Source organism: Chroicocephalus ridibundus, chromosome 1, assembly GCF_963924245.1.
Source record: "Chroicocephalus ridibundus chromosome 1, bChrRid1.1, whole genome shotgun sequence".
Classification (NCBI taxonomy): domain Eukaryota; kingdom Metazoa; phylum Chordata; class Aves; order Charadriiformes; family Laridae; genus Chroicocephalus; species Chroicocephalus ridibundus.
In genome coordinates, this window is record NC_086284.1 from 135267654 (window position 1) to 135292093 (window position 24440).

General features: G+C 39.3%; 1 protein-coding gene across 6 annotated transcripts in view; it reads right to left on the reverse strand.

The window, feature by feature from the left end:
* Nucleotides 1-24440, reverse strand: part of SHISAL1 (shisa like 1) — a 197925-nt gene that overhangs the window by 22528 nt on the left and 150957 nt on the right. For 5 of the 6 annotated variants that reach the window (XM_063354862.1, XM_063354855.1, XM_063354847.1 and 2 more), the window contains 4 exons: nucleotides 22716-22814; nucleotides 15121-15334; nucleotides 6982-7305; nucleotides 2789-3571 (listed from right to left, as the gene is read on the reverse strand). In XM_063354862.1, coding sequence (XP_063210932.1) covers nucleotides 3556-3571; nucleotides 6982-7305; nucleotides 15121-15334; nucleotides 22716-22782 — 621 coding nt within the window. In that variant the 5' untranslated portion in view covers nucleotides 22783-22814 and the 3' untranslated portion in view covers nucleotides 2789-3555. Of the gene's footprint in view, nucleotides 1-2788; nucleotides 3572-6981; nucleotides 7306-15120; nucleotides 15335-22715; nucleotides 22815-24440 lie in introns of those variants that run through there. The other variant, XM_063354871.1, reaches the window with a different exon arrangement.

Here is a 24440-nt window from a genome sequence, read left to right on the forward strand (position 1 = left end):
TTCTCCCTGTCATTTGTTTGCCCAGCTGCCTTATTTAGTCTCTGAAAAACTAAAAGCAATCAGCTGAATTTTGTCAACGTAATAGAAGTTTTGGTCCCTGCCAGTCAAAGCTCTAAAACAGCCGAGATTGCATAATTCAATACCAGGCACGTGAGCTACTCACTGCTTCGTACCTTTGCCTTTGCTAGTCTAGATCCAGCTACTCTTACAAGCATGTCAGAGACAACCAGGTTGGTTTTTCAGTTACATTTGCATTTCCAAATCTAAATCAGGAGCGATTGTGAGCTCCTGACTTAGCTTTGTAAATGCAAACGTGAAGGCGAAATCAGCCCAGCTGGCCACCTTTGATGGCCACCATATTGAGAGAAATGGCCAGACTGCGTGAGCGTATGTGGGTATGAAGCTCAGCTGTTGCGCTCAGCTGTACTGGCAAAGCGGCTGGGGCTGTTTCAAAGTTTCTCTGTGATGCTCCAGAATCTAAGTGAGGACCTTTGGAATGACCTCGCTATTTTAATTTTCAGTGCATGTATAAAATGCGTAAAACGTGCTATTACGATTACAATTGAGCACCTGGCACCTAAGAGGATGTAAGAGGTAGGAGTTTTGTAACTACTAAAGTAACTACAGAGTCTTTTAAGTGACACAGAAGATGGAATTGGTTGGCAAAATTTGGTATTGCACACATGCTCATTCCTGTGTGTGATGCTACAGTGTTGTGACGTTGTACAGTGCAACTGTGGGCTAAATTGGAGTCTTCTGATTTCACACAAATTCTATGCTACCTGCCGCTTCAGTAGTGTTATTCCAGATTCGTTGTAATGTAGACGAGGTAACGATCTTGCTGCAAAAAATTCTACTCAAAATATATGAGAAAATTTAAATATGGAAGATGTTCAGAACTGGCTTCCAGTATTTTTACTAGCTTTCATTTCTCAGTGTGCAGAGTTCATTTAGCAATAGTCTTCAGACAACCCTTTAACTACTCACCTTTGCTCTAATTTCTATTTTCTGACAATTCATTACCACATTTAATCTAAATTAAATCACTTCAACCGTACGGTCCATTTAAAAGAAAGACTTTCTGATGAATGTGACAGTCCCAATTTGACGGGGAGGCTGAGACACGGCCAAAATAGGGAATATCAATCAGCCCATATCCAATGAATCTGCAGCTAACAAAAATGTAGGGAAATAAATGTTGCAATATGGGGTCTATAATTTACAGAGCAAAAGGAAAAGGAGAATATAAGGCATGAAATGAACAATATGTATTACATATGTATCAACAAAAGATGCAGTGTCTATGAATATACAAAGATTGCCTATATTCAGATTGAGGTGGACAGAAACTTTGCATATTGGATTCACTTCACATGCCAAAAATGTGACTTTCTAAATACAAGGAAGAAAGCAAGCAAGCACTTGGTAATTTATGTATCTTGAATTATTTAAATGCAAATGATAAACATCAAAACTAAATCTTCCCATTTATTTGCATGATTATAGTACTGAGGCAAGTATCAAGACTCGGAGGACTGCAGATTTTGAGGTGTTTGGTTCCAAGCCCACTGTCTGTTTGTGCTGTTGGTCTTCCGCCCTGACATCAAATAGGAGGCCAGGCAGGAGAAGGAACATGCAACACAAAACAGGCTTCAGCATCTGGCTCTTCTAGGACCAAAAAGTGATTTCCTTAGCTGTGCTTTTGTTTTTAAGCAACTTCTATTTTTACAGTTATGCAGGTCCTAGCAAACAGACAAGAATGTTTAGAAGAAAACATATTCAATGATATCTGTTATTCTAACCCAATATATTTTGAAGGGAACGAAGGACACATATAATGGTAGATGTTGTCCGACACACTTAACGTCTGTTACCAGACAGATTCTCCAGATGATGTTAATTCCCAGACAGTTCTTTAATAAAAGCACCATACGAGTATTCAATTTTACTTCTTTCCATCTTTTTTAAAAAAAATATTGGTGCCCTGGTTTTCCATAGTTAGTCTGAGTATAACTGTAAAATCTAGGTAGGGGCTGTAAATAAAAACTATGCTTCTCCCTATGATGCAAAACTTTGCATCTTTAAAACCGTATCACTGTATTCCTGTTTAATGTATATTTTGCAAACATAAATTTGAGATCTTTCTTATTTTCAAAACACTTTACTTAGAATGGAAGGAGGCAGATTTTGTTCACTTTGTTACCGTAAATGTCTCGTATCAAGAGCAGCCTCTGCACAAAACCCTCCCACCACCCCAGCGCCTATTGTTTTCGGTGGACTCTGGCCACGTTCCCACTGCACAGCTGACCCACGTCAGTGCCAATGTCCCGATGTAGGTGACACAGGCAAGACTGCATGTGCAGCTCTTAGAAATTATTGCAGCAGAGGACCTACCAACTGTGGATATTTCGCTCCAGTCACAGTCTGTATCCTGTTTCAAAACTTGGTATCAATTTGGTATTTCGCTTAGCCCTTTTAGCCACCAGCAAAGTATTTATTCCCTGTGTTTTCTGCACGGTTGCTGTGGACGTGCTCAGTTACCTGCTGGCTTCTAAACTTTGCCAATATTTTTATAGGCCTTTTTCTCTCTTTGTTTATAAGTGCTTTCGTAGTCATTTGAAGAGGTGTCAAGTAGCAGGTGAAAAGCAGCAGGCTAAAAACTATTCCATTTGTTGTCTGACAGACAATGTGGCCCAGAGGAATTCACAGCAAAAGCAGATTGCAACATCTAATCAGGGGAAGTAAAATAGACTTGCCTTTGTCTAACCCATTCCAACTGCATAAAGGAAATAAGCACAGGCTTACCCTGCTGAGCTGATACTTTTCCCGATTCTGGACAACCAGCAGGTTTCCGAAACCATGAGTCACGTAGCATAACATATATGATCACATACAGAGCAGACATTGCCTCTGCGTGCTGTTGTGCAGAAAGGCAGGGAATGGAGAGGCAAAAGTTAGACTTCAAGACAGTATTCCCTGTGATTTGCATCCTTGACGGAGGTGGGGAGGAGTTTAACATCACCACAGCAAAGCGGAGAGGTCACGTTCATCTGTTGCCCTCTCACATCTAGAGCACAGCACAGCCACGGAGAACCTGGAGAAACTCTGCCAGGCTGCCCTGGCCCACACTTCCCCTTACGTGATCTTCCTTGCCGGTCTGACCTTTTTTAGTCATTATTAATTGACAATATTCCTGTGATTGGGAGAACAAGTTTTTTCAGTAGTCAGGATTTTGATTCCTCAACTTATAATATTTCATTTTATCGCCTCCCTGCCTTGTACTTTGTTGAGCAGTGGTTACCATTCGCCTGCTGCTTGTTGCTGTTTGATCTCCAGCCGTTAAAAGCTTGCCCAGGCTAACCAGACTGCAGATTTCTACATGGGCCAGTGAGCATGGAAGGGTCCAGCTCATGCACCTCAGCCATGACCTGGAGGAACCACCGTGAAGCAAGCCACAACCGTGTAAGTTCCTTCACTTGCAGTCTGTGACGGTGTTTGGGTTGCGGAAAGTACATCCACCAGGACCTTCAGACCACACAGGCCTTTCGACAGCCCTCAGATGGTTTCCATACTAAAGAAGAAATCAACATTAGTTGGGCCGCAAAATCCATACACTACATCATGAAGCAACATTATTCTAAATTGGGCTCGATGTTTCTGAGATTAATGATTTTCCTGCCTGTCCTTGCACAACACTGCAAGCCCTCTGCAGAGCCGCCAGCAGCATGTATAATGGATTCCAGACTTCTTTAGTTATAATAATATTATGGCTATACATGGTCCTCTTTGTCTCAAGTAAATAATAAAGTGATCTGCTACAACAAAATGTTTAAACATTTTGGGCATGATTCTACCCACTATATACTACGACTGGCTTGATTTTTCTCTCTGACACATCTGCTCCAGTCATTGCCAATTCACAGCATTTAAACTAGAACAAGAAAACAAATGATAAAATAAAAAGCACTTACATATTTTTTCCTTGATCCAGGAAGATCCCAAACTGCCTTACAAACTATAGGTTAATCCTGACATCTTTCTTTGGATAGTTTTTTACACTGTCAGTCCTCTGCAATAAGGATACCTAAAGTCTTTGGTGCTGCTGACATTCTTGATGTGCAAGAATCACTTTCCTATTGTCATCATGGAGTGTCTTCTTAGAATAGGCACGGTTTTTAACTGTATTAGGATAAATGTAGTACAGGAAGCTAACAACTTCAACAACATCTGTCATCATGAAAACTTGCAAACTGTTTTGGAAAATGCTTTTAACAGTATTGAAGTTTTTATGCCCTGGAATACATGCGTATCTCACAGGATTAAAAAAATCTATTTTGTATTTTTGAAAAGCTCATCTGTAAACAGGAACTGTTCTTACGGTATGATACCACCAATATATATGTACATAAGTGTGTTTGTGAGGTGCTAAAGAAAAACGCTTATTTCCTTTACAGAGGGAAAAGCTGGGATAAGTTTAGGACACATTAAAAAAACCAACACAAACCAAAAAGTTGATTTTATAAACTAGAAAACTGCTGTTACCAACATATCTAAAAGGTTGGTGTCATCATAGATTACGTAATTTTAAAACCAGTGATGGAAACGATAAATCCAGTAACTCCATTTTACTTCTTCACTGATAGTTGAATTACATTTTGAGAAGACAATATTGAGGCTGCTCATCAAATTAAACCGCAGCAGAATCAGGCTCTGAAACTAAGCTTAATTTCTATACGGCAAAATTACCATATTTTCATGAATATAACCTGCAGATTATCCAATGGAGACATAAACAGCTAGGCAACCTCCTTTTATTCCCCGCTGTCTTAGCAACTGCTGCAGTACACAAGTCTGTCATTTTCTGAGGGAGTTGGCTAATCAAAAACCTCTTTCACATGCTAAAGACCTTGCCTGTGACCACCGGTGGCTACTACCTTTTTCTTGGTATTTTTTATGTAGCCAATTCCGACTGAGTCATCTATGCACTTAGTTAAGGGGTTGTGACTTTCAAAAGTTGCAGGTTATAATTTTGTAAATATGGCATAACTTGTAGTGTTTCACATGAGGAAATACAAGGGATAAATGTGGTTTCACTAAGGAAACATCTACTTATTTTTTCCAACGAGCAATGAAAGGATTAGGAAAAAAAGAAACAATTCTATGGGAACTGAGGGAAGCACAGACAGACAGTTATCTGGGGAAGGGGTCAGGGCTACTGGAGTGACTTATCAATGCTCATCTCCTGCAAACACAGGAAAAGGAGCATGTGGGATATGCTCACCTGATCCTAACATACATTCCCCGCTTAACGCTTCAAAAAAAGCAAAGAAACAGAACAACAGAAGTCAATAACGGAAAGTGACCAAGAAGCCTTCGAGAATTATTGAATAGTTTCCTTAAATTTGTAATGGTACAGCAGAACTACCACGTGCTATAACCAGGCTAATATTTTTATGCATATATACATATATATTTGTGCAGTCATTACATTTTATATACACACACACAGGCACATGTATTCAGCTACAATATAATTATTATACTACAAATATTGGTCTTAAACTGTATGGCAATTCTGACCGAAGACTGGGAAATCAATGTGCAAAAAAGCTGAAGGAATTAGAAGAAGAAAAAAAGGAGAGGAAGAAGAAATGAAAAGAAGAGCGCTTAAAACTAAGCACAAGCGAGTCTCTATCTTAAGTAACTCTCTTAGACTCTTCTGTTTGGACAAGACCTGCTACAACCGTCCTTAATTCTGATCTGCACTGGACACAACCAGTACCAGCTACTAAGCCAAATGACCTCCTCTTTCACTGATCCTTGCCCTTGGGTCAAACTATCACTACCTCTTCTATTACGAAAACCTATTTGATCCAGATTTCAACCCTATTTGCTCTAGATTTACGCTTAAAATTAAAGTGCAACTTACGAAATAACAGGACTACTGCTATCACCGTCCCATCTGCAACACAGTGCTACCCAAAGATTTCGGACCAAGATCAACGTTGTGGCTTCACACGCTCTACAGCTTCAGGATCCGCTGTCAGGAACTTTTTCACCCTGCTCATTCTTAGATCACTTTATTTTGCCAGAACTCATCACTCAGCCCTCTGGAACACTTCTAAAATACGCTGGTGACTCTGCACCCTCTCTTTTGCCTTCCAGATCTTCATGCTCTCTTGCCAAGAAAAGCCCCCACCTTTCTTGACACCTTATTCAGTTCTCTTCCTTTGTTTCTGTTTTTTTTTTTTTTTTTTTTTTTTTTTAGTAAAAACAGTCCCAAATCATTCAATATCTTTTTGACCCATGGCTGTCAGTATTTAGTTTCTTCTATTTATATCACATGTTCTGCCTGCTCCTGAAGTATCCTGAAGTTTCCCATTTGGTCTGTTTTGTTTGTTTGTTGGGGTTTTTTTTTATTTTGGGGGGGGGGGGTATGTGTTTTCTTTTTGTAGCATTTAAGTTTACAGTAGCCTACTTGTGTCATTCTGCCAAATGAGATCAAGCTATGTTTTTTTGGCTCTGCGTATAAAAAACCTAACCTGGTTTTTATGTTGTTTCTGTGTCTCATGCCACAAATAGTGTGGATTTGTGACATCTCGCATTGAAGATATTTCAGTGTTGCTATTTATACAATCTTTTAAAACCAGACCAACAGATACATAGATATACGTAGCAATTCGTCTTTGACACGAGATGAAAATTAATTTTACAATGGTTGATGTAGAACAAAGATTTGCAGTTTATTTGTACCACAGAGTAAAATAACTATTTAGCACTGAAAAACGGCAGCACCTATTTCTTTGAGAACCGTATTAAAAGACGATTTAAGAGCAAGAAATCATTCCGTAAGACAGTTCATGGTATAAAGAATTATGTGCTAGAAATGATGCCGTTCAGCCTGAATTTGCAGGCACTTTCAAACACAGGTGAGAACAACAGAGTCAAAAAATATATCACAATATGGCTTAACTTACTTACCAGGCAGATGTACTCTGAAAAGACATCAGGGGTGGGCTTAAAGCATCTCCTTTTAAAGTATGTACTGTCTGTGATGTTTGAGGCTGTGGCTGAGTTTGAGGCTGTGTCTCCGGCTGAGGCTGTGTCTGTACTTGGCTTGGGTCCTGAGCAGGGTTAATCCATCGGCTCTGTCCCTGTGTCATCCACTTTCCCTGGATTCCCCACCGTGCCAGGTAAAATTTGCAAATGTCATAGTTCATTGAAGAGTAATATAAAAGGTCCAGTACCAGCAAGATCACCACAAAAAAGCCATAGATCCACACTCCCAGCAGTGCACTGTAGTTGCTGTAAAAGAAAAAAAAGGGAAAACAAAACCATTATCTCATATATCAACAGTGGTTATTGTGTTAGTTTATCAAGGTTGATTCATTAATTATATGAATATAATATATAGATGGATGAAACAAAAATTTTGTTCTAAAGCATGTGCCATTAAAAATTATTTACTATATCAATCTAAATACTGCTATATACATGACATGAGAGGTTGTTAAAAACTAAGGCCCCCTGTCTTACAGACATTTTTACTTCTCCCTCTTATCTGTGTATTTTCAAGAGCACACAAATTCAAGAGCACACAAATTCGGTGTACAATTAGCTTCAATGCTTTAAGTGAGACCACTGATAAGAACAGGGTTGAGGGGTCCTATGTCTTGTTCTGCCAATTCACACTTCCAGAGAGTCACCCTACTGAAAGTGACAGGGCATTTATGAGAGCGAGGGTTAACCATATGAAAATATGCTGTAATAATTGAGATCGAGGGGTGTCTATACTATTGACAACGTTCACTGCTGACAAGCATTATAAACTACTTGTCTTAAAAGGTGTTCAATGTGCTTGAATTTGCTCTCAATTTAATAATTAATTATTGCTGGATGCAGAAGACACTAGTAGAAGTATAGGCTTTCAAAAGCAACTGCTAAAGATCCCTTAGTTTGCAGGGAATAAATTTCGGAAGGAAGAACATCGACAAGGTCATATTACACAATGCATTCCACAGGAAGGAAAGTATGTAATACATTTATATGTATATGTCAGTGTAGTTATAGTGTGTAGGTAAAGGCCATGAAAATTATCATCTGCTGACATGGTGCACGGAGCTGTAAAGCTATGACAGGTGATTAAGATATTAAAAGAACGGGAGGGGAAAAAAAGTAGGAAAAGGTATAACGGGTCAAGAATTTGGAGATCAAGAAGGGGAAGAAGTGCTAAAGCTCTGCTGGAGATGCAATATTATTAAAAGAAAAATCACTGTCAGGTGCAAATGCAGTTTGGATTGGAAACTGTGTGAGCGGGGAGGATGAAGTCAGAACAGAGAAGGAAAGAAATGGGCAAGAAAGAGATGGTTAGGGACACAGCGAAGAGGCTAATCTAGACCTAAGAGCTAAGGTGACAGTATGCGTACCAGAGACTGCAAAAATAAGAGCAGGCAGGAGGGATGCTAGTAAAAAAATGACATTAGGAAGACAGTCTTGCAGAAAAATGTTACCGAAGTAATAGGTGGGCAACCCCCATCTACGTGAGCCTGAACTTACACGAATAAAATTGAACACACACTCAGACGTGTTCTGTTTCACAGGCATCCAGAGAAACTTTGAGGGAACTGTATTTTAGCAGAACGCTGATCAAAACAGAAGTGCTATGAGAAAAAAAATGCTGAGAAGACATATTACAAAAGCAAGCCAGAAAGATATTTTGACAGTTTAAAAGCAGGTCCCGAACCTTCTTGGACCTAAAACATTTCAAGTCTCTGCTTTGACCTTTCACTTCCATTTGAACTTTTCTATGACTCTTTCATTTTGTACTTTCAAAAAAGCAGGATTTGAAACAAGAAATCAGATAAGAAATCGGAATTTTAATTCCTATGTTGCTGCCTGTCAGCACTTAAGGAGACTGATTCTCCTCTCCAGGGAATGATTCTTCCACTACAGAGATATAACACGCTTAGATTAAATGAGGTTCCACAGCAAATAACTGTAAGTAACAAGAGGAAGGTCAGAGCTGTTAATGAGTCCCTTTCTGTGTAAATTTAGAATTATGCAAGCCTAGGATTTTTAAAAAATTTTCAGTAAATTTCCAGGAGTATTTGAAGTAGACAAAATATAGGGCTTCTGAAAACCCTTAACTCAACAGTCTTTGCTTCTGCTAAAGGCTTAGACATGCATTTCTACCTTCACACAACAGTGGGTAGACCTTTGTAATGCATTAAAATCTTTGCAGTCCGAGCACTTGAAAGTATAACTGGATCTGGTTAATCCAGGCTTCTGAGCAGTGCTACTCTTGACCTTCAGTGGATTTATTCCTACTGGGGTAAACTCTTCTCTCTTCTGCTAATATAAGGGAAGCGAAGGCTGGAGAAGTCAGGATGAAATCCACTGCAACAAATCCTGTTCTTCTTCATCACTAATGCCAATAGGGTCCATTTTACAAATAGGTGAGCCATATTTGGTCCATAGTAAGAATGAAAATACTAGAAAACATGTTATTTTTGTTTTAGCAACAACGTGAGAGGCAGGAACATTCCCTGTAGTTAACTTAAAAGAATTTGTTTGTATTTTAGGTATTTAGTTTCACTCATCAAAATTTTGGTTAGGGAAAATTAGAGCTAGTTTGAGTGCTCCAATTTAAAGCAACAATTTATTAATCATGCCATATGTGAGTCATCCATCTGCTCCTTCTAAATAACATCTGTTTCTCACAAGTACAAAAATGAAAGACTGCTTTATTTTAATTAACAGACAGTGGGACAACAGCACTATCAAAAGGGCCTTGTGAAAAATCACCAGCAAAATTAATAAGTTGTACGTTTTGTACACACAGGGAAATTCCATACTTTGATGTTTTCTGTTTGTCAAACTATTAAGATGGTAGAAACTATTAATTTTGCTGATGGCTACTAATTATAGTAAAAATTAAAACTTCTCTACAAATTAAGAAGATGCTTAATTAGAAAATAAACAATCTTTCTTACACTGAATAACAGTAAGACCAGAGACGCAGAAAAGAACTGGGAATCAAAAAACTCCCAGGACTTGCTCTCATTTTATTGAGCTGAATGATTTCATTGTAAAATTTTCATCTTGCAGTTGGATTTTCCTGTACTTTGTGCGGAAGTTTCATTTCAATTAAAAATGAAGCGTGATCAGATTCCGAATTCACTGAGATTCAAATTATAGGGGTTTGTTCCTTCACAGGGACAATCAAGTACAGCAAGTTGTTTTGGTGTGGTTGTATCTCCTCTTCCCTTCCCCAGCTGGAAAGCTTGCCCTGCCCTGCTCCTGCTCCTCCCAATCCATCATTTTGGAGGTTTCTGTTTAGGTTCATCGCAAGGTTTAGCAACATAACGCTAAAATCACTTCTAAAGCCATGTTGCCCAGTCCTCTGCTGCTGCGGGTACACAAATAGAAAAGCTGAATCTGGAGTAAAAGCTACAAGACAATTTCCTTTTAGCTTCTCTCTGAAACAGGGTAATTCATGGACCTATCAGAAAAGCTGAGTAGCTCATTATTTTAAGATACATCACCTTTTGTAGAAATATCATGTATATATGGTATAACCCTGATACAGAGCCCACTGTGTAAACAGAAAGATTTGCTCCGCCTTCAGGGAGCTTTCAGTTGGGCTCTCTGAGAACAATAAATACTTTTACCATCCGTCTCGTCCTACTCCATCTACAGAATCCTGCTTAGATTTCTCTAACATCCCTATAGACAAATGAAAAGACAGGATCTTTTATTATTATTCTTACCCATGTGATTCCTTCCATCTAATTCATTAACTTTTTGAGACAGACGACAAGCAGGTTAGGACCGGGCTGTATTTTTTTTTAGAAGAGTTTGCTGCTTTTTGTGTGCAGCACACGAAGCAAAAATAATTCATTTAGGAGTTCAGGATTAAAAACCCAACAAATCAAAACAATTCTGAGCAGAATTCTACAGCTGCAGTTTAACGCGGGCAGATGGCCATGGAAACTGTTTCTTTCCCTGTTCTCCTTAAACAGGGCTGTTACTTACAGTAGTAAAGTATTGCCCCAAGGAAATGCAAGCTTACATCCTAGCAAATGCCTTGGTACTTCTAACATTGAGGAAATCTGTGCAGTTTTTGCATGTACGCTTTAAATGTGATTTCCTCCCCCCCCCCCCCCCCCCAGTTTTATTTAAACTATTATCTAAAGGCCTTTGTCCAATACAGTGTTTTCCTGTAGAATCTATTACCGTAGTACCTAAGAGGTCTTCCCAGCTAAATTATATCTTTTTGCAACAGTTGGTAGTGGAATTGATTCTTTTTTTTTTTCTTTCTCCTTTCTCTTTTTTTTTTTTTTTTTTCTTTCTTGTACAGATTACTTTCTGGGAGATATTTAAGCAAACGCCACCTCTGCAGGGGGCATGATGTACATGAATAAAGATAGTGCTATTGTATCCTCACATTGCTTTCAGTGCAATGTTGTGGTGTGGTGTGCAAAAGCCATTCCAACCCTGAAAAACTGGAATAAGAGATAAGGAAAAATATGGATGCATTACAGACTGCCATGACACTGTTCCAGTATCAGATTAAGGATGCCTAGGAAAGTATTACTGCTGATAATCCACCAAAATAGGCATAATAGAAAATCTGAGAGTATGAATACCAGATTCAAGTGAATACTATTTTTAAGGATACTTAAACAACTAATTAGACAAAATTTTATGTTAAAATACTTTGGATGGCATACATTTTCTTGTCTTTTAGACATCATTGGTATTTCTATATTTAACACTAAAGAAATTGTTCACATTCAAAAATATTATAGACTGATGAATCTGCATGATCGCAAAGATATAACAGCCCAGTAATCTGCACTTATAAAGACATAGAAATCTTTTGTTATAGTAAGGAAAAATGTAAATAAACTGGGTTATAGTTATATTGTGTGACTATATAAGACAAACGTGTTTTTTCAGCTGTGCCATGACAAAGAAGTTACAAGTCACTTCATGAATTTTTTCCCTCAACTGTATTATAAACCAAGAAATTTGTTTTGATGATCACAAGAACGGCTAAGGGGAAAAATAAATCAAATAATAATATTGAAATAAACCAAATAATAACATTGAATCAATCTTCCCTGAAAACTATAATCCTTTTTTTTTTTTCAGTTCATTGCTATTCCCATGTCCTAAATAATTCTCCCCAGCCACGGTACAATAGGTTTCATCAGAATTTTTTTTCAGTGGTGTGTGAAATTAGATCTAAACAAAGAGCTGACTTTGTTACTGTAAAGTGAACCCTGGATGTATTCGAATCCAAATAAAGTTAAATTATTGTATACGTTAAATAAAGTCAGAGTGTACTAAGAAAGATGCTTTTTACAATGTTTTTAATGTAGGCATCTAGGCTTCACTTCTTTTTGCCCCTCCACAGCATACTAAAATTATTAGGAAGTTTTCCACCAATGTTAGTGAGCTTAGGGTGAGGAGATCATGTTGTCATCTGCTTAGCATCTCTTCATTTTCCTGGCCCTGACTGCTTTATCAGAAGTGATGTTTCAGGAAGTTACAAAAAGGCAATACTGGTTCCACTCTGGCACTTCCCTAAGCTACATCTCCAGAAGCTTTTTATTGTATTTAGCATGACTTCACATACCTTTGCAAAAGATCAGCACAAAGCTAATGCCCACGGGAAATTCTGGACTGAAGACATACAGTCTGCAGGTAGTTCTCAACCATGAATCTTACCAACAGAGACTAGAGAGGTAGCTCTTTCTCTGCCACAACGGAATGAGGTGACTTATTTAAAGAAACAGATTGATAAATGAAAATTAATATAATACTTACGTTATGCTCTAAATATTTTTATTAAAATAAATACTGTGGTTCATAGAATACCCAATTACCTTTTACTCATTGAGGAACTGCTCACACACAGCAGGCCAATAATATGAACAGCCCTATACTTATTTCTGCGGGTAAGTGTGCTTGTGTGTGTACACGTACAGAATGTGAGCGGGCATGCAAACAGAGAACGCAGGAGGCAGAGGAATGTTCTACATCCCAGGATATATTTTGCAGTCGAACCATACCTGTTCTTTTGGGCACGTCTGCTTTGGAAAGTGGCTGACTGGCCTTTCCATTTCAGGTGGCTGGTGAAAGGAAGAACAGCAGGGCCTTACCTTACCAAGCTCTGGCCATGACTAGACGGAGTAGCTGCTGAGATATTGGGAAAAGCCTGAAGCATTGGCTTTGGACTTGGCTGAACTGCAATCGGCCAGTACCATCCCAACCTCTGTGACGGAGCTGCCTGTTAGGCAGACTTGGGTGCTCAGCAGTGTTGGGCAGGGTTTTCAAATTTGCTGTGTGCCAGACAAAGAACTGGGAACACGTGGGGGCGCTAGCCACACTAGTCCATTCTTGGGACTCTCTTTTTATCGCTCTGAGCGTGAAGCAGTTTCTATCTCTGCCTGCGACTACACACACAGCCCATCTGTACTGAGAGTCCTGTGAGGACCTCTCTTCAGGCCGGTATCTGATTGTTGCTGTGGTAGCATGGTCATCCCAGTAAACAAAGGGGGAGCACATCCTACTTTTACCACAGAGCATACATAAAATATGCATTGCACGGGGGCCCTGGGGCATTCCGTGGTATAAACTCCACCAGGTTGCCTGGAGGCATATATGATGGCAGACTTGGGTAGCCCCAGGTGAGGGTGCTACCAGTCTCTACATGGTCCAGACTGAACAAAGCATGGAGAAAATGGATGCCTTTTAATAGGCCTGTTTAATAGACTTCAAGTGTGCCCCAGCGTTCTGTGTGATATGTTCTCATGATGTTCCCAGATGCACTAGAAGGCCAAGGCAAGGAAGTTTCACCTCAAGGACACAGCTGCACATACAATAACAAGACAGTATAGATCCACATTGATTTAAAGGTATCTTATACGGGTAGAGTCTATTTTTGTCTGTCTTTTATATTACGCAGTACGCAGACTTCTTTATGGTAGGTGATTGTCACTTTAACATCTGAAAAGTTAGACTTTAGGCAACTTCTGCATCTAAGGCAAGGTTCACACTTCTCTAGGCAGAGCTGTAGGAGGAGTGGTTGTTGAGAAAGATGACAGTTTGCAGCTGCTGGACACAGCTGCATACAGTGAGTTAAAAGAGCCGCCATCAGTATTCCAGCACCATAGCCTCCTAGCAGCCTTGCACCTGCTTCCATAGGAATGAATGGCAACACACCGACTGACTTTTGCACCGCAGAAGGAAACACTAAAATCCCTGTTGTAAACAAAGATCAATAGACTGGAATTCCCGTTGTCTTTATCTGCCTCTTCCTTGCCCTGGAGGGGCTGAATACTGGAATAAAATGGCAGGGGGAAAGCAGATAGACCAGAATTCGACCTTGGAGGGGTCACAGCAGCCAAAAGTTGCCCTCTTCACCAAGAGAAATCACAGCAGATTAGTGTGGCCAGAATGTCAAATACTAAATAGGAGGCAGGCCAAAAGTGAAGATTTTGTCATGGTACATAGGTAACCAGTAACAAAGATCTACTTGCTACTTTATTGGTTCTTTAGAGAAAACATTACTGACATTTACCTTAGAGGATAGGCCCCAGCAGCACATGGAAGTAGCCCGGGTAACAGGCAAGGATACCACACGATGTTGGTATACCAGCAAACACACTCTGTTCCTTGAGGTCAGCGACATCAGAAATTCAAGATAGTGCATTTGGGTTGATATGGAAAATGTCAGCTCACTCCCCCTCCCCCCTGCAGACAGCTTTGGGTTTTATTTTTACTGATAAACACAGTTTGGATCAGACTGGGGTTGGGGGAGAGACTTTTGTAACTTTTAAATGTAACTTTATATTTCTTACACTTATATGCAACATTTATATGCAACATACGTGCTCTCCGAGCAATATTTATAGCCCATGTCAAAGCAAAGCAAGCAAAGCCAAAATATCATTTCTTTTAGGAGTTCTGCAACAGCAAAAACATTTTAGTAATGTTTCTCTGTACGTGCGATTATTCTAATCACTTCCATCATTAAGAAGCACACCTCAGACTTATGTTATTAGACCAGGAACAGTTTAGTGAAGAGTACTTTAAAACTCATTTACTTACTTATGCATATATCCATCTGCGTTTCCTGTTAAGTTCATCTGCATAACAGTCTGAAATTCTGTCTCATTGCAGCAGTATTTAAATACTGTGTTGTTATGGTGACAGCAAAAGATGTAAGATTTATTGTCAGAAAGACGGGGGCAGTGAAAACCAAAGTGGTAGCGACCTTTGTAGTCCGTATATGGCTCGCAGACCCGAAAATGTGCGGACAACGCTGTAAAACAAAGAACAATATTAGCTTTGTGAGACACTTATCTGCATGTTATGAACTATAATTTTTCATTGGTTAAACAGTTGTTGTTTGACTTCTGAAAAACATTAATGTTTCGGAGCCTTCAGCATCATAACATTTAGTACTAAAAGATCACAATATTTAGCCTCTTGTTGTATTTGTATTTTAATTGTTACTATGTTTCTGATTACTATTATTTCTTTTAAGGGAAGAGAAGAAATGCCCTCCGTGCCAAGAAGCACAAAAAATATTTAGGGAAACATTTTCATACTGCTGTTCTAAATATGTGGATATCCATAAACACCCAACAATATTCACGTTTGATTCTCCTGGGACGACTTCACAGAAACAAAAAGTCTATGTAAAAACTCCAATAAAAGTTTGATGGCACTTGATTTACAATCACTGTTCTTGACAGACAATATCTTCTCTACTGTAAAGGTAATTCTTTGATAAGGATTATTCTGCCAGAAATAGTAATCACAAAAAAGTATAACATATCTGAACAGCTTTGAATTTTCAAATAGATAGAACTAATAGAAATACAGCTATTCCTGGGAGTTCTTACATTTCTTATTTATTAAATTCTTATGTAAAGTGTTTATTACATCTCTGAGAACATTTTTACAGGAATGTATCGCACTGATTTCACCCTCTGCTCAAGCACGGCCACCTAGAGCCTTGTTGCCCAGATCCACATCCAGATGGCTTTTGAATATCTCCAAGGATGGAGACTTTAAACCTCCCCAGGCAACCTGTGGCAGTGCTCAGTCACCCTCACAATGAAAAAGCGTTTCCTGATGTTCAGAGGGAACCTCCTCTGTTTCAGTTTGTGCCCGTTGCCTCTGGTCCTGTCACAGGGCACCACCCAAAAGAGCCGGGCTCAGTCTTCTTTACATCCCCCCTTCAGGTATTTATGTACATTGAAGAGATGCCCCTGAGCCTTCTCCTTAGACTGAACAGTCCCAGCTCTCTCAGTCTTTCCTCGTATGAAAGATTTTCCAGTCATGTTCATCACTCAGCGGCCCTTTGCTGAACTCTCTCCAGTAGCTCCACCTTTATCTTGTACTGGAAAGCCCAGAACTGGACCCAGCACTCCAGGTGTGGCCTCACCAGTGCTGAGTAGAGGGGAAGCATCACCTCCCTTGACCTGCTGGCAGCACTCCTACTAATGGAGCCAGAAAGACAAAGAGCTTTCCAGCCAGCTGGCCCCCAGCACACACTGGCGCCTGACGCTGTTCCTCCCCAGGAAGGTGCAGGACTTAGCACTTTTCCTTGTCGAACTTCATGAGGTTCCTGTTAGCCCATTTCTCCAGCCTGTCCAGGTCCCTCTGGATGGCAGCACAACCCTATGGCATATCAGCCACTTCTCCCACTTCTGTATCAACAGGAAACTTGCTGAGGTTGCACTCTGTCCCATCATCGTTTTAGTTTTAACTATGTATTATTTGTTCTTGGAAAAGTTAAATCTAGAAAATAATAGAAGAGACATGTGGTATGAGAGAAATTAACAAACTAAATAGAACTTTTAACTAAGTATTTGATTTTTAAGAAGAACAGGAGCTTGATTCAGTTACTTAAATACAGGTCTCCAGTGCCAGCTAAGACTTCCCTAGGCCGTTCTGTCTGGTCTCCAGCTTTCAGTGGAGATGCGGGTCTCTTGTAGTTCCAGTGCACACATGGATGATCCGAGGCAAGTCAAATGGCATTAGATGCACATGGTTAGGCAAAGTCCTTAAGTGTTTTGCAAATGTTTGATATCAGCTTGCAAGGGGGCAGTACATGCATTACCATGTGAGTAGTTCCACTGCTCGTTCTTACTAGGAACAAGGTGAGGCCGTGCCTGATGTCAACAAACAGAAAGTAAGTTTTATTATTGGACCAAATAAATGCAAGTGAAGGGGTAGCCTTCATAGTGTAGCACTGCACTTCCAATAGTCATGGTTATCCATGGTATTTTTATTTACAGTATCCAGAAGAAGAACACCCATCTAATCCTTCGCTGGTAAATGGCCAGCTTAAGTATCTTCCTTTGAAGCATCTGATGTGCTATATCCAAAAAGCTGTGCAATAAACTCTCTAGTAAGAAGTATGTCTTTCCATTCTTCTCTTTTAGGGGTTGCTTATGTCCTGAACATTTGTGTTTGGATTTTTTCTCCCCACCTTGTCCAGCGTTCTCCCTATCCAGCTGAAGGATAACTTCCACTGAACCTACAGATTTCTTATCAGAATTAGATGGCTTAATGTATGTACTACTTCAGTATCAGCTGTAAAGAAAATACAACTGCTCTGAACTGATCAGTTGGACATGTCTCACTTTTTAGCCATCTTGACTTATTCCTTCTTAGTTGGAATATCTGCACTTTGATTATATCAGCTGCTCCTATGAAACAAAATTTTCTTCGATAACGGCAAAGCCTCGGAGTGTAACACAAATTTTGTTTATCATGCATTATCAACAGTATCATCATTTTTTTCAAAAGGCAGGTACAATGCCTTTTATGGCTAAAGCTATATTAACTTATTTTTCCTTTTAAAAGTTACATTATTAAAAATACTTACAAGCTAGTGATTTTTGAAACTGCCAGGATGGATGGTGGTTTCAAGTTTGGGACATTTTAATGGAAGATATTAATTGCTAGAATTAGCTTTGCAAATAACAGGATAGCAAAAATGTCATTTTTTGTATGTTATTACCACAACTTAGCTTAGGTGAATTACATCTGTGCTAAGCTACCACAAGTGAACAGCAGCCCTGCAAAGTTATACTGGACTCGTATACACGCTTAGCGCATGTCATAAGAATTTAAACTACTTTTTTATGTTTGATAAGCAATCGCATACTTCCATGCTTCAGAAATTATTCAGTGCTCTAGGAGAGACACTGCACTGTGAGAATGCACTAGAGAGCTGTAAGACCCTAAGAAGTTTAGCTTGCTCGTCACTGCCAAGTGCTTTACTCACAGCACATGTGAAAATGTCCCCTGATCCCTAGACACGTCCTTTGCCCATTCTAAAAGGAAAACAAATCCCAAACTTGATGAGGAAAACTGGGGGAAGGATGACTACAGAACAAAGGGAGAATGAAGATAAGATCAGGTCAGAGGAGGAGTGATGTGTGTAATAAGATGTAGTCCTAAGCAAATCCTTAAATAGTAAAATGTGTGTCAGTGACTAAAATAAACGCACAAATTAGAGCATGACATGATGACTGAATTACAGTCTGAATTTGGTAGTCAGTGCGTGGTGGGTTAACCCTGGTAGGCAGCTAAGCACCACACAGCTGCTTGCTCACTCCCCCTCCCAGTGGGAAGGGCGAGAGAATCAGAAGGGCAAAGCGAGAAAATTCGTGGGTCGAGATAAAGACCGTTTAATAAACGAATAAGAAAAAAAACCCCACCAACAACGACAAAAAAACCAACCCAACCCACAAGTGATGCTAAAGCAATCGCTCGCTACCAGCAGACTGATGCCCAGCCAGCCCCCGAGCAATTTTTGGATAAACTCCCACCCCAGTTTTATTGCTGAGCGTGTCGTTATACGGTATGGAATATCACTTTGGCCAGTTGGGGTCAGCTGCGCCAGCCGTGCCCCCTGCCAGGCTCTTGCCCAACACAGCCTCCTCGCTGGGCTGCACGACGAGAAACAGAAGCGGCCTTGACCCTGTGGAAGGACTGTTCGGCAATAGCTAAAATACTAGCGTGTTACCAACACTGTTTTTGTCACCAGCCTAAAAACCAGCAGCATACAGGCTGCTGTGAAGAAAATTAACCCCATCCCAGCCAGACCCAGTACACGGTGAAAAAATTTTTATCCATTTCTTGTAATCTAATTTTACTTGCTGTCTTTGCTTCTCTGAGAATCAGAGATCCAATGAATGAAGTATAATTTTTTTTTTTAAAAGTATTTTTTCCTGAAAATAACTTTGCTTAAATCCTGAGGATTAAAGAGCCTTATTTCTACAGAAATACTTCAGATGAAAGTATTGTACGTGAAAGGCTCTTACCTTGTCTGTTGCAAAAACAGCAGCTGTTTCTGAAGTGTAGTTGCATGTGCAAGTTCTCGTACTGTTTTTGAAAAGTATTACTGAACAGGTGAGTGACAGAGCTGCTCCTAACTCTGTTCCTACTAATTTTGAGAGGAGAATAGTCTGTCATGCTTCAAATGTCAGATTTAAGCTCATCTTAAAATTTATCTTCTCTACCTTAAAAAGTAAACAGCCAGTGTACATCAAACCGTTACTTCCCTATCTGTTCACAGTTAGAGAGCTGTGTAATGCTGATTAAATTTTTAATTTAGCTACTAAATTTTTAAGACCCCAAGGTATTCAGGATGGTTGGTCTTCATAAGCTTTCCATATGGATCCACAGAAATATTCACATATATGCGTTTTGCTTAGCACAATGCAAATCGTTTGAGATCCTCTGATAATTTTGCTATATGGACGTTCATTTCCTACTTCAAAGAAAAAAAATACTGTAACGTGCAAATAATCTGACAATTATTTCCTTGTTAGTATAAGCCTTGCTGCCATCCCTGATTTTATAAACGTGCTTCAATCCATTAAATGAACACAAGTATCAACATTACTGCAAAGCAAATCTAAGAGTTAGTGGTCAGAAAGGACATTCTGGCATGACTGCATGCTGCTCCTCCCTTTATTATGCATTTCTTGTGCGGCCAGCACAACTAGCAAGTGTTTGCAAATCCTCAAGTTGCATGCCGCTGTGATCTGAAAATAAAACCCGCCTGAAGTTTCAGTATGCTCAATCCAATTTTGTCCTTTTTTTAAATGGAGCCGTAGCCTACCTACTCTGAAGTGAAGCCTTTCTTTCCAGCGTTATTTCTCCCTGGCCTGACAGCATTTTGCCCGTGTTAGGCAACCGCATCTCCTTCCCAACCACCCAGCTAAAGCTGCCAAACTTCATCCTCGTGCTGAGCCACAACCTTGGTATCTGACCACACCTCTGCTCCACTGCCGCTGTCGCTGCCCCTCTCCTTTTCTAACACAACGAAGACCGGGCTCTGAGAACTTCTCTGTTTCCTTTGCTTTCCTTCTGTTACCCTTACTTTCATTCCACCCGTGGAGCCAGTGAAAGTTATGCTTCCAATTGCCAAGTGCAGTTTTCAACCATGCATACGGATTTTAGAAATTTAGTACTAAGATTGTGAATCTTAGTATATCAAAGACTTGCAAGTAAAGCATGATCTTACAGGCAGAAGTCTGTAAATCTATGGGAACCCAAAAGGAGTCTTGCCGTTAGATTTTTTGATTTCAGTTCAGTTTAAAAATGATGTTCATGTAACTCCAGTGAGAGTAGGATCCCTTTTTTTTCCCCTGTCATTCTCACTGCATAAAGCCAGTAGTTTTCCTTTATGGAAGCTGACCTGTCTTGGACAAAAGAAATTTACGCTCATGCTGACTGCAAAATAATAAATAATAAATTCCATCCTGTAAAATATGTGGGAGTTAGCAATGACCCAAACCCACTCCTACAGATGTCAATAGCAGAACTCCCCAAGGAGCAGAGTTAGGCAGGCATGAAAGGCTTGTGATGATTTCAAATTAAGCCTGTACTCTTCGTGCTAATAATAGATGTCAGATAATAAAATACTAATAGCCAAGGAGCAAGAAGAAGATAAGGAGCACATTTACAAAGACAATAGTTTGTGATGTTAATAGCTAAATTGTGTAAGAAGTAAAAGCTATATGTAAGTAGTTTCAAATAAAAACATTGTTCTTCAGGGGCAGTACTTTTCTTCTAAGAGAAAAAAATACCAGAACACTGGCTTTATGTCTGGGTTTGAAGGAGAAAGTGTGTATCTATACCAGTGTCTGACTACTTCTATTTGCACACACGGTGTAATCACAGTGTCCCATTCAACTGGAACACAGGTATTTATACCATCTGGAGGAAAATGGACGGAGAAGCAGGATCTCAGGAGGTCTCTAGTAGAAGTCCCCTATAAAGAGTGGTGAAGGTATGAAAACTTATCAAAAATCAGCAGAAGAGACTGGAGCAGCTGGAAAAGTTTTGTGATGTTTGATCACTGTGAGGAATTCGCTGAAGTCTTCTGGAATAACTGGCTTAACTCGTGCACGAGGGAAATAGCCTTCTGAAATGACTTTAACCTGGAAAACCACAAAGAAGCTGCTACAGCCCCTGTGTCTGATTGTAGTACACAGGAGGAGTACATAACTAGGGATGCAGCGCCATACATAGGGGTATCAGCGGAAGGACTCTAAAGGAAAAGAGTGTTTTCAGATTAGGCAGAGGAGTAGTCTAGTTGATAACATTATAACATTGCTAGCAAAAGGACTTTGTCAGTTATAGCTAAATAATGAATTATCATTAGCAAGAATCGAACACGTGCAAACAAGCAATGAGACTGCGGGCAACAAAAAACGAACTAATTGATGAGGATCTAACACTGAACATTACGAACATTACACAAAGTAGTAACAACGCTTACTGGAACACAAGGATACTTTAAGATAGATAATGCCTGGTAAAGCTTTAAGTATGGTGGTTAGGGATGTGATGTAGTACAAGGCAATAAAGAGTAGTGACGGAAGAAAAAATCTTTTTGGATTAAAAAGTGCTTCAACAATGGAGGATAAAAGAGGTTATAACTGAGAGTTAAAAACTTATAGGATCAAATCTATTTGGATTAAGAACCTTTTTAAATTTTTTTTTAAATATTCATTCATAATTACAGAAAACCTTCATGTCATAAATAACTCCTGAAGAACAAATGCAAATAATAATCATCATTTGCAGGAGAAGAATCTCTGGAACCACTCTGTGGCCCAGTCAATTCTTTAGATTCAGGAAAATAACATGACATTTGCATACCATGTTGTCATGCATTTTTCTTTTAACTATATATAAGACAAGTTACATTGTATCTAACATGTATCCATCCCAAGAATAGCTGAAGTTCCAAGTTCAATCCTTCACACGCTTGTGTACTCTTGTGTGCACATACAAAACCACACAACTGGAACCAAATTTGCTCTGCTGCCCATAGATGGTTACTTAGCAAAATGGTTGGATCGTACAGTGGTGTAGAGCTTGCTTTATTCTTCTAGATAAGCTGAAAAACTAGCATATCAAAACAGTAGCTTTGTTTGTTTTTTTTAAATTTTCAACCTGCCTTACCATACCAGTGTCCCACCACCTTTTCCTTCTTAAACTGAATTTTCAATTGCATTTCAAATTCTAGCTTCCAGTTCTTAAATACAAAGAAACTTTATTTATTTATTACGCACTTAGCAATCCATTTGATCTTGCTTGTTTTGCAAGTAATTTTTCCCTGTGACACACGTAACTGAAAGATAAATTCAAAGTATAAAAGTTACCTGCTGACAAGAGTAATGAAAGCAGAACCATCAGCACATTCAAGGACTGTTGACCACAACTTGTCATCGTTGGCTTTCATTGGTCCATTAGAGAATTACCTGTTTGACAAGATGCAACATCACGGTTAAGCTTCTGTTTCATCTCACTTTTATTGTTCAAACTTTTACTTCCCCACAAAGCTCTGGTAAAATTAGATGGCTTCACACACTAAGAGAAAAAATAATACTTTTTTTTTCTGGACTTAGAAGTGAAATAAATTATCCTTTCTATGATTTCATTAAAATTCCTTTCTCATTTCACCATGAATATACACAACTATTTACATACCTTTCATTAACCCAGAGTAGAGATGAATCATATAAATCCTTTATTGGATTATTCACACCTCCCCTGTAATCTATGTTCAGCAAAACTACGCTTGTTTTACTGTCACGAGAACGGGCTGTTATTTTATGCCTATAAGGACTAGAAGGATATAAACAATATAAAAAAATAAATTGGCTGCTTTGCAAGTCAATCTGTTTTACCCCATTAGAGGGTGCAGTCGTTCAGAAAGTGGGTCGAGCAACCGAGGTGGTTGGAAACATTTCAAAAAATGTTTTTTCATTAGAATCGCAGCATTTCATGGGATTATTATTTCTTGTTTTCCTAGAAATGAGGGTGAGATGTGATGCACTTTGGCTGGCAGTCATCATGAAAAGGCTGTCCTAGTTTTTTGCAGAGCAGCCCCACAACTGGGTGAGCCCAAACGCAGCTTATATCCACCTTGATTCAACATCACCAGCTGCACGTTCTTGCAGCTCTAGCAGAGGCTCTGTCCCCATGCAAGAGTTGTCATCAACATCAGCAGGAATGCCTGGTACCCTATCCCGGTGTCACTGCTAACGCAAACTAATGCTGGACATATAAGGTCTTCAGCATCCTGAACTCAACGCTGACATTAGAGAATAATAAAGACGTAATTTATTGGTTTGTACGACACCACTGGGAGCTTGGGCTCTAAACCAGAAAGCCTAGGGGGTGCTACTGAAAGCTAGTGGGGTGAGTCTAATTCTTGGGTTGTTAAGAAAATTGTTCTGAGGTGTTTATAGAAGAACAACTTGGAAAGAAGACAGGAAAATGGCAATTTATGTCAAAAATTACACTGTTCGTTTGTGACAGCTCAAGAGTAACTTGATGTGAAATACTTACAAAATCAGTGCTGTATCGTATAAATCCTAGGTAGTTTACTAACAGGTGTCTACTACAATCTACTGAATCAAATTAAAATCCCAAGACAATTGTACCTGCATGGAACAAAAGGGGAGGGGGCGAAAATCAACACTATGACGAATAACCAAATTCTGAGGAACGTATGTGGGTGCAGGAGGGGAGACACAGTGCTATCTAAAAAGTGTTTAGAGACTAAAGATTTCTCACTAACAAAAAATGCTGTCTCTGGCACAAGCAGATTCTCTAAGAAGTCATTTTAGCATATGTAAAACAATAGAGCAGTGTAACTTTTGTACAAGAAATCATAATAGTTTGTACTGTTATCTGCAAGGACGATTGACATCCAAACCGCTGTATTTGTAGCTTTAGAATAAGTTGGTTCTTCTAAGGGGAAAACAATTAGAAACAAAAACACCACCAGGAAAAAAAAAAAGTGCAGAAAACTATGAATGCTAATTAAGAATATTTCTCTAAGCATCAATCCTGTTTGAAAAAGCCGCCACCTTTTTTCA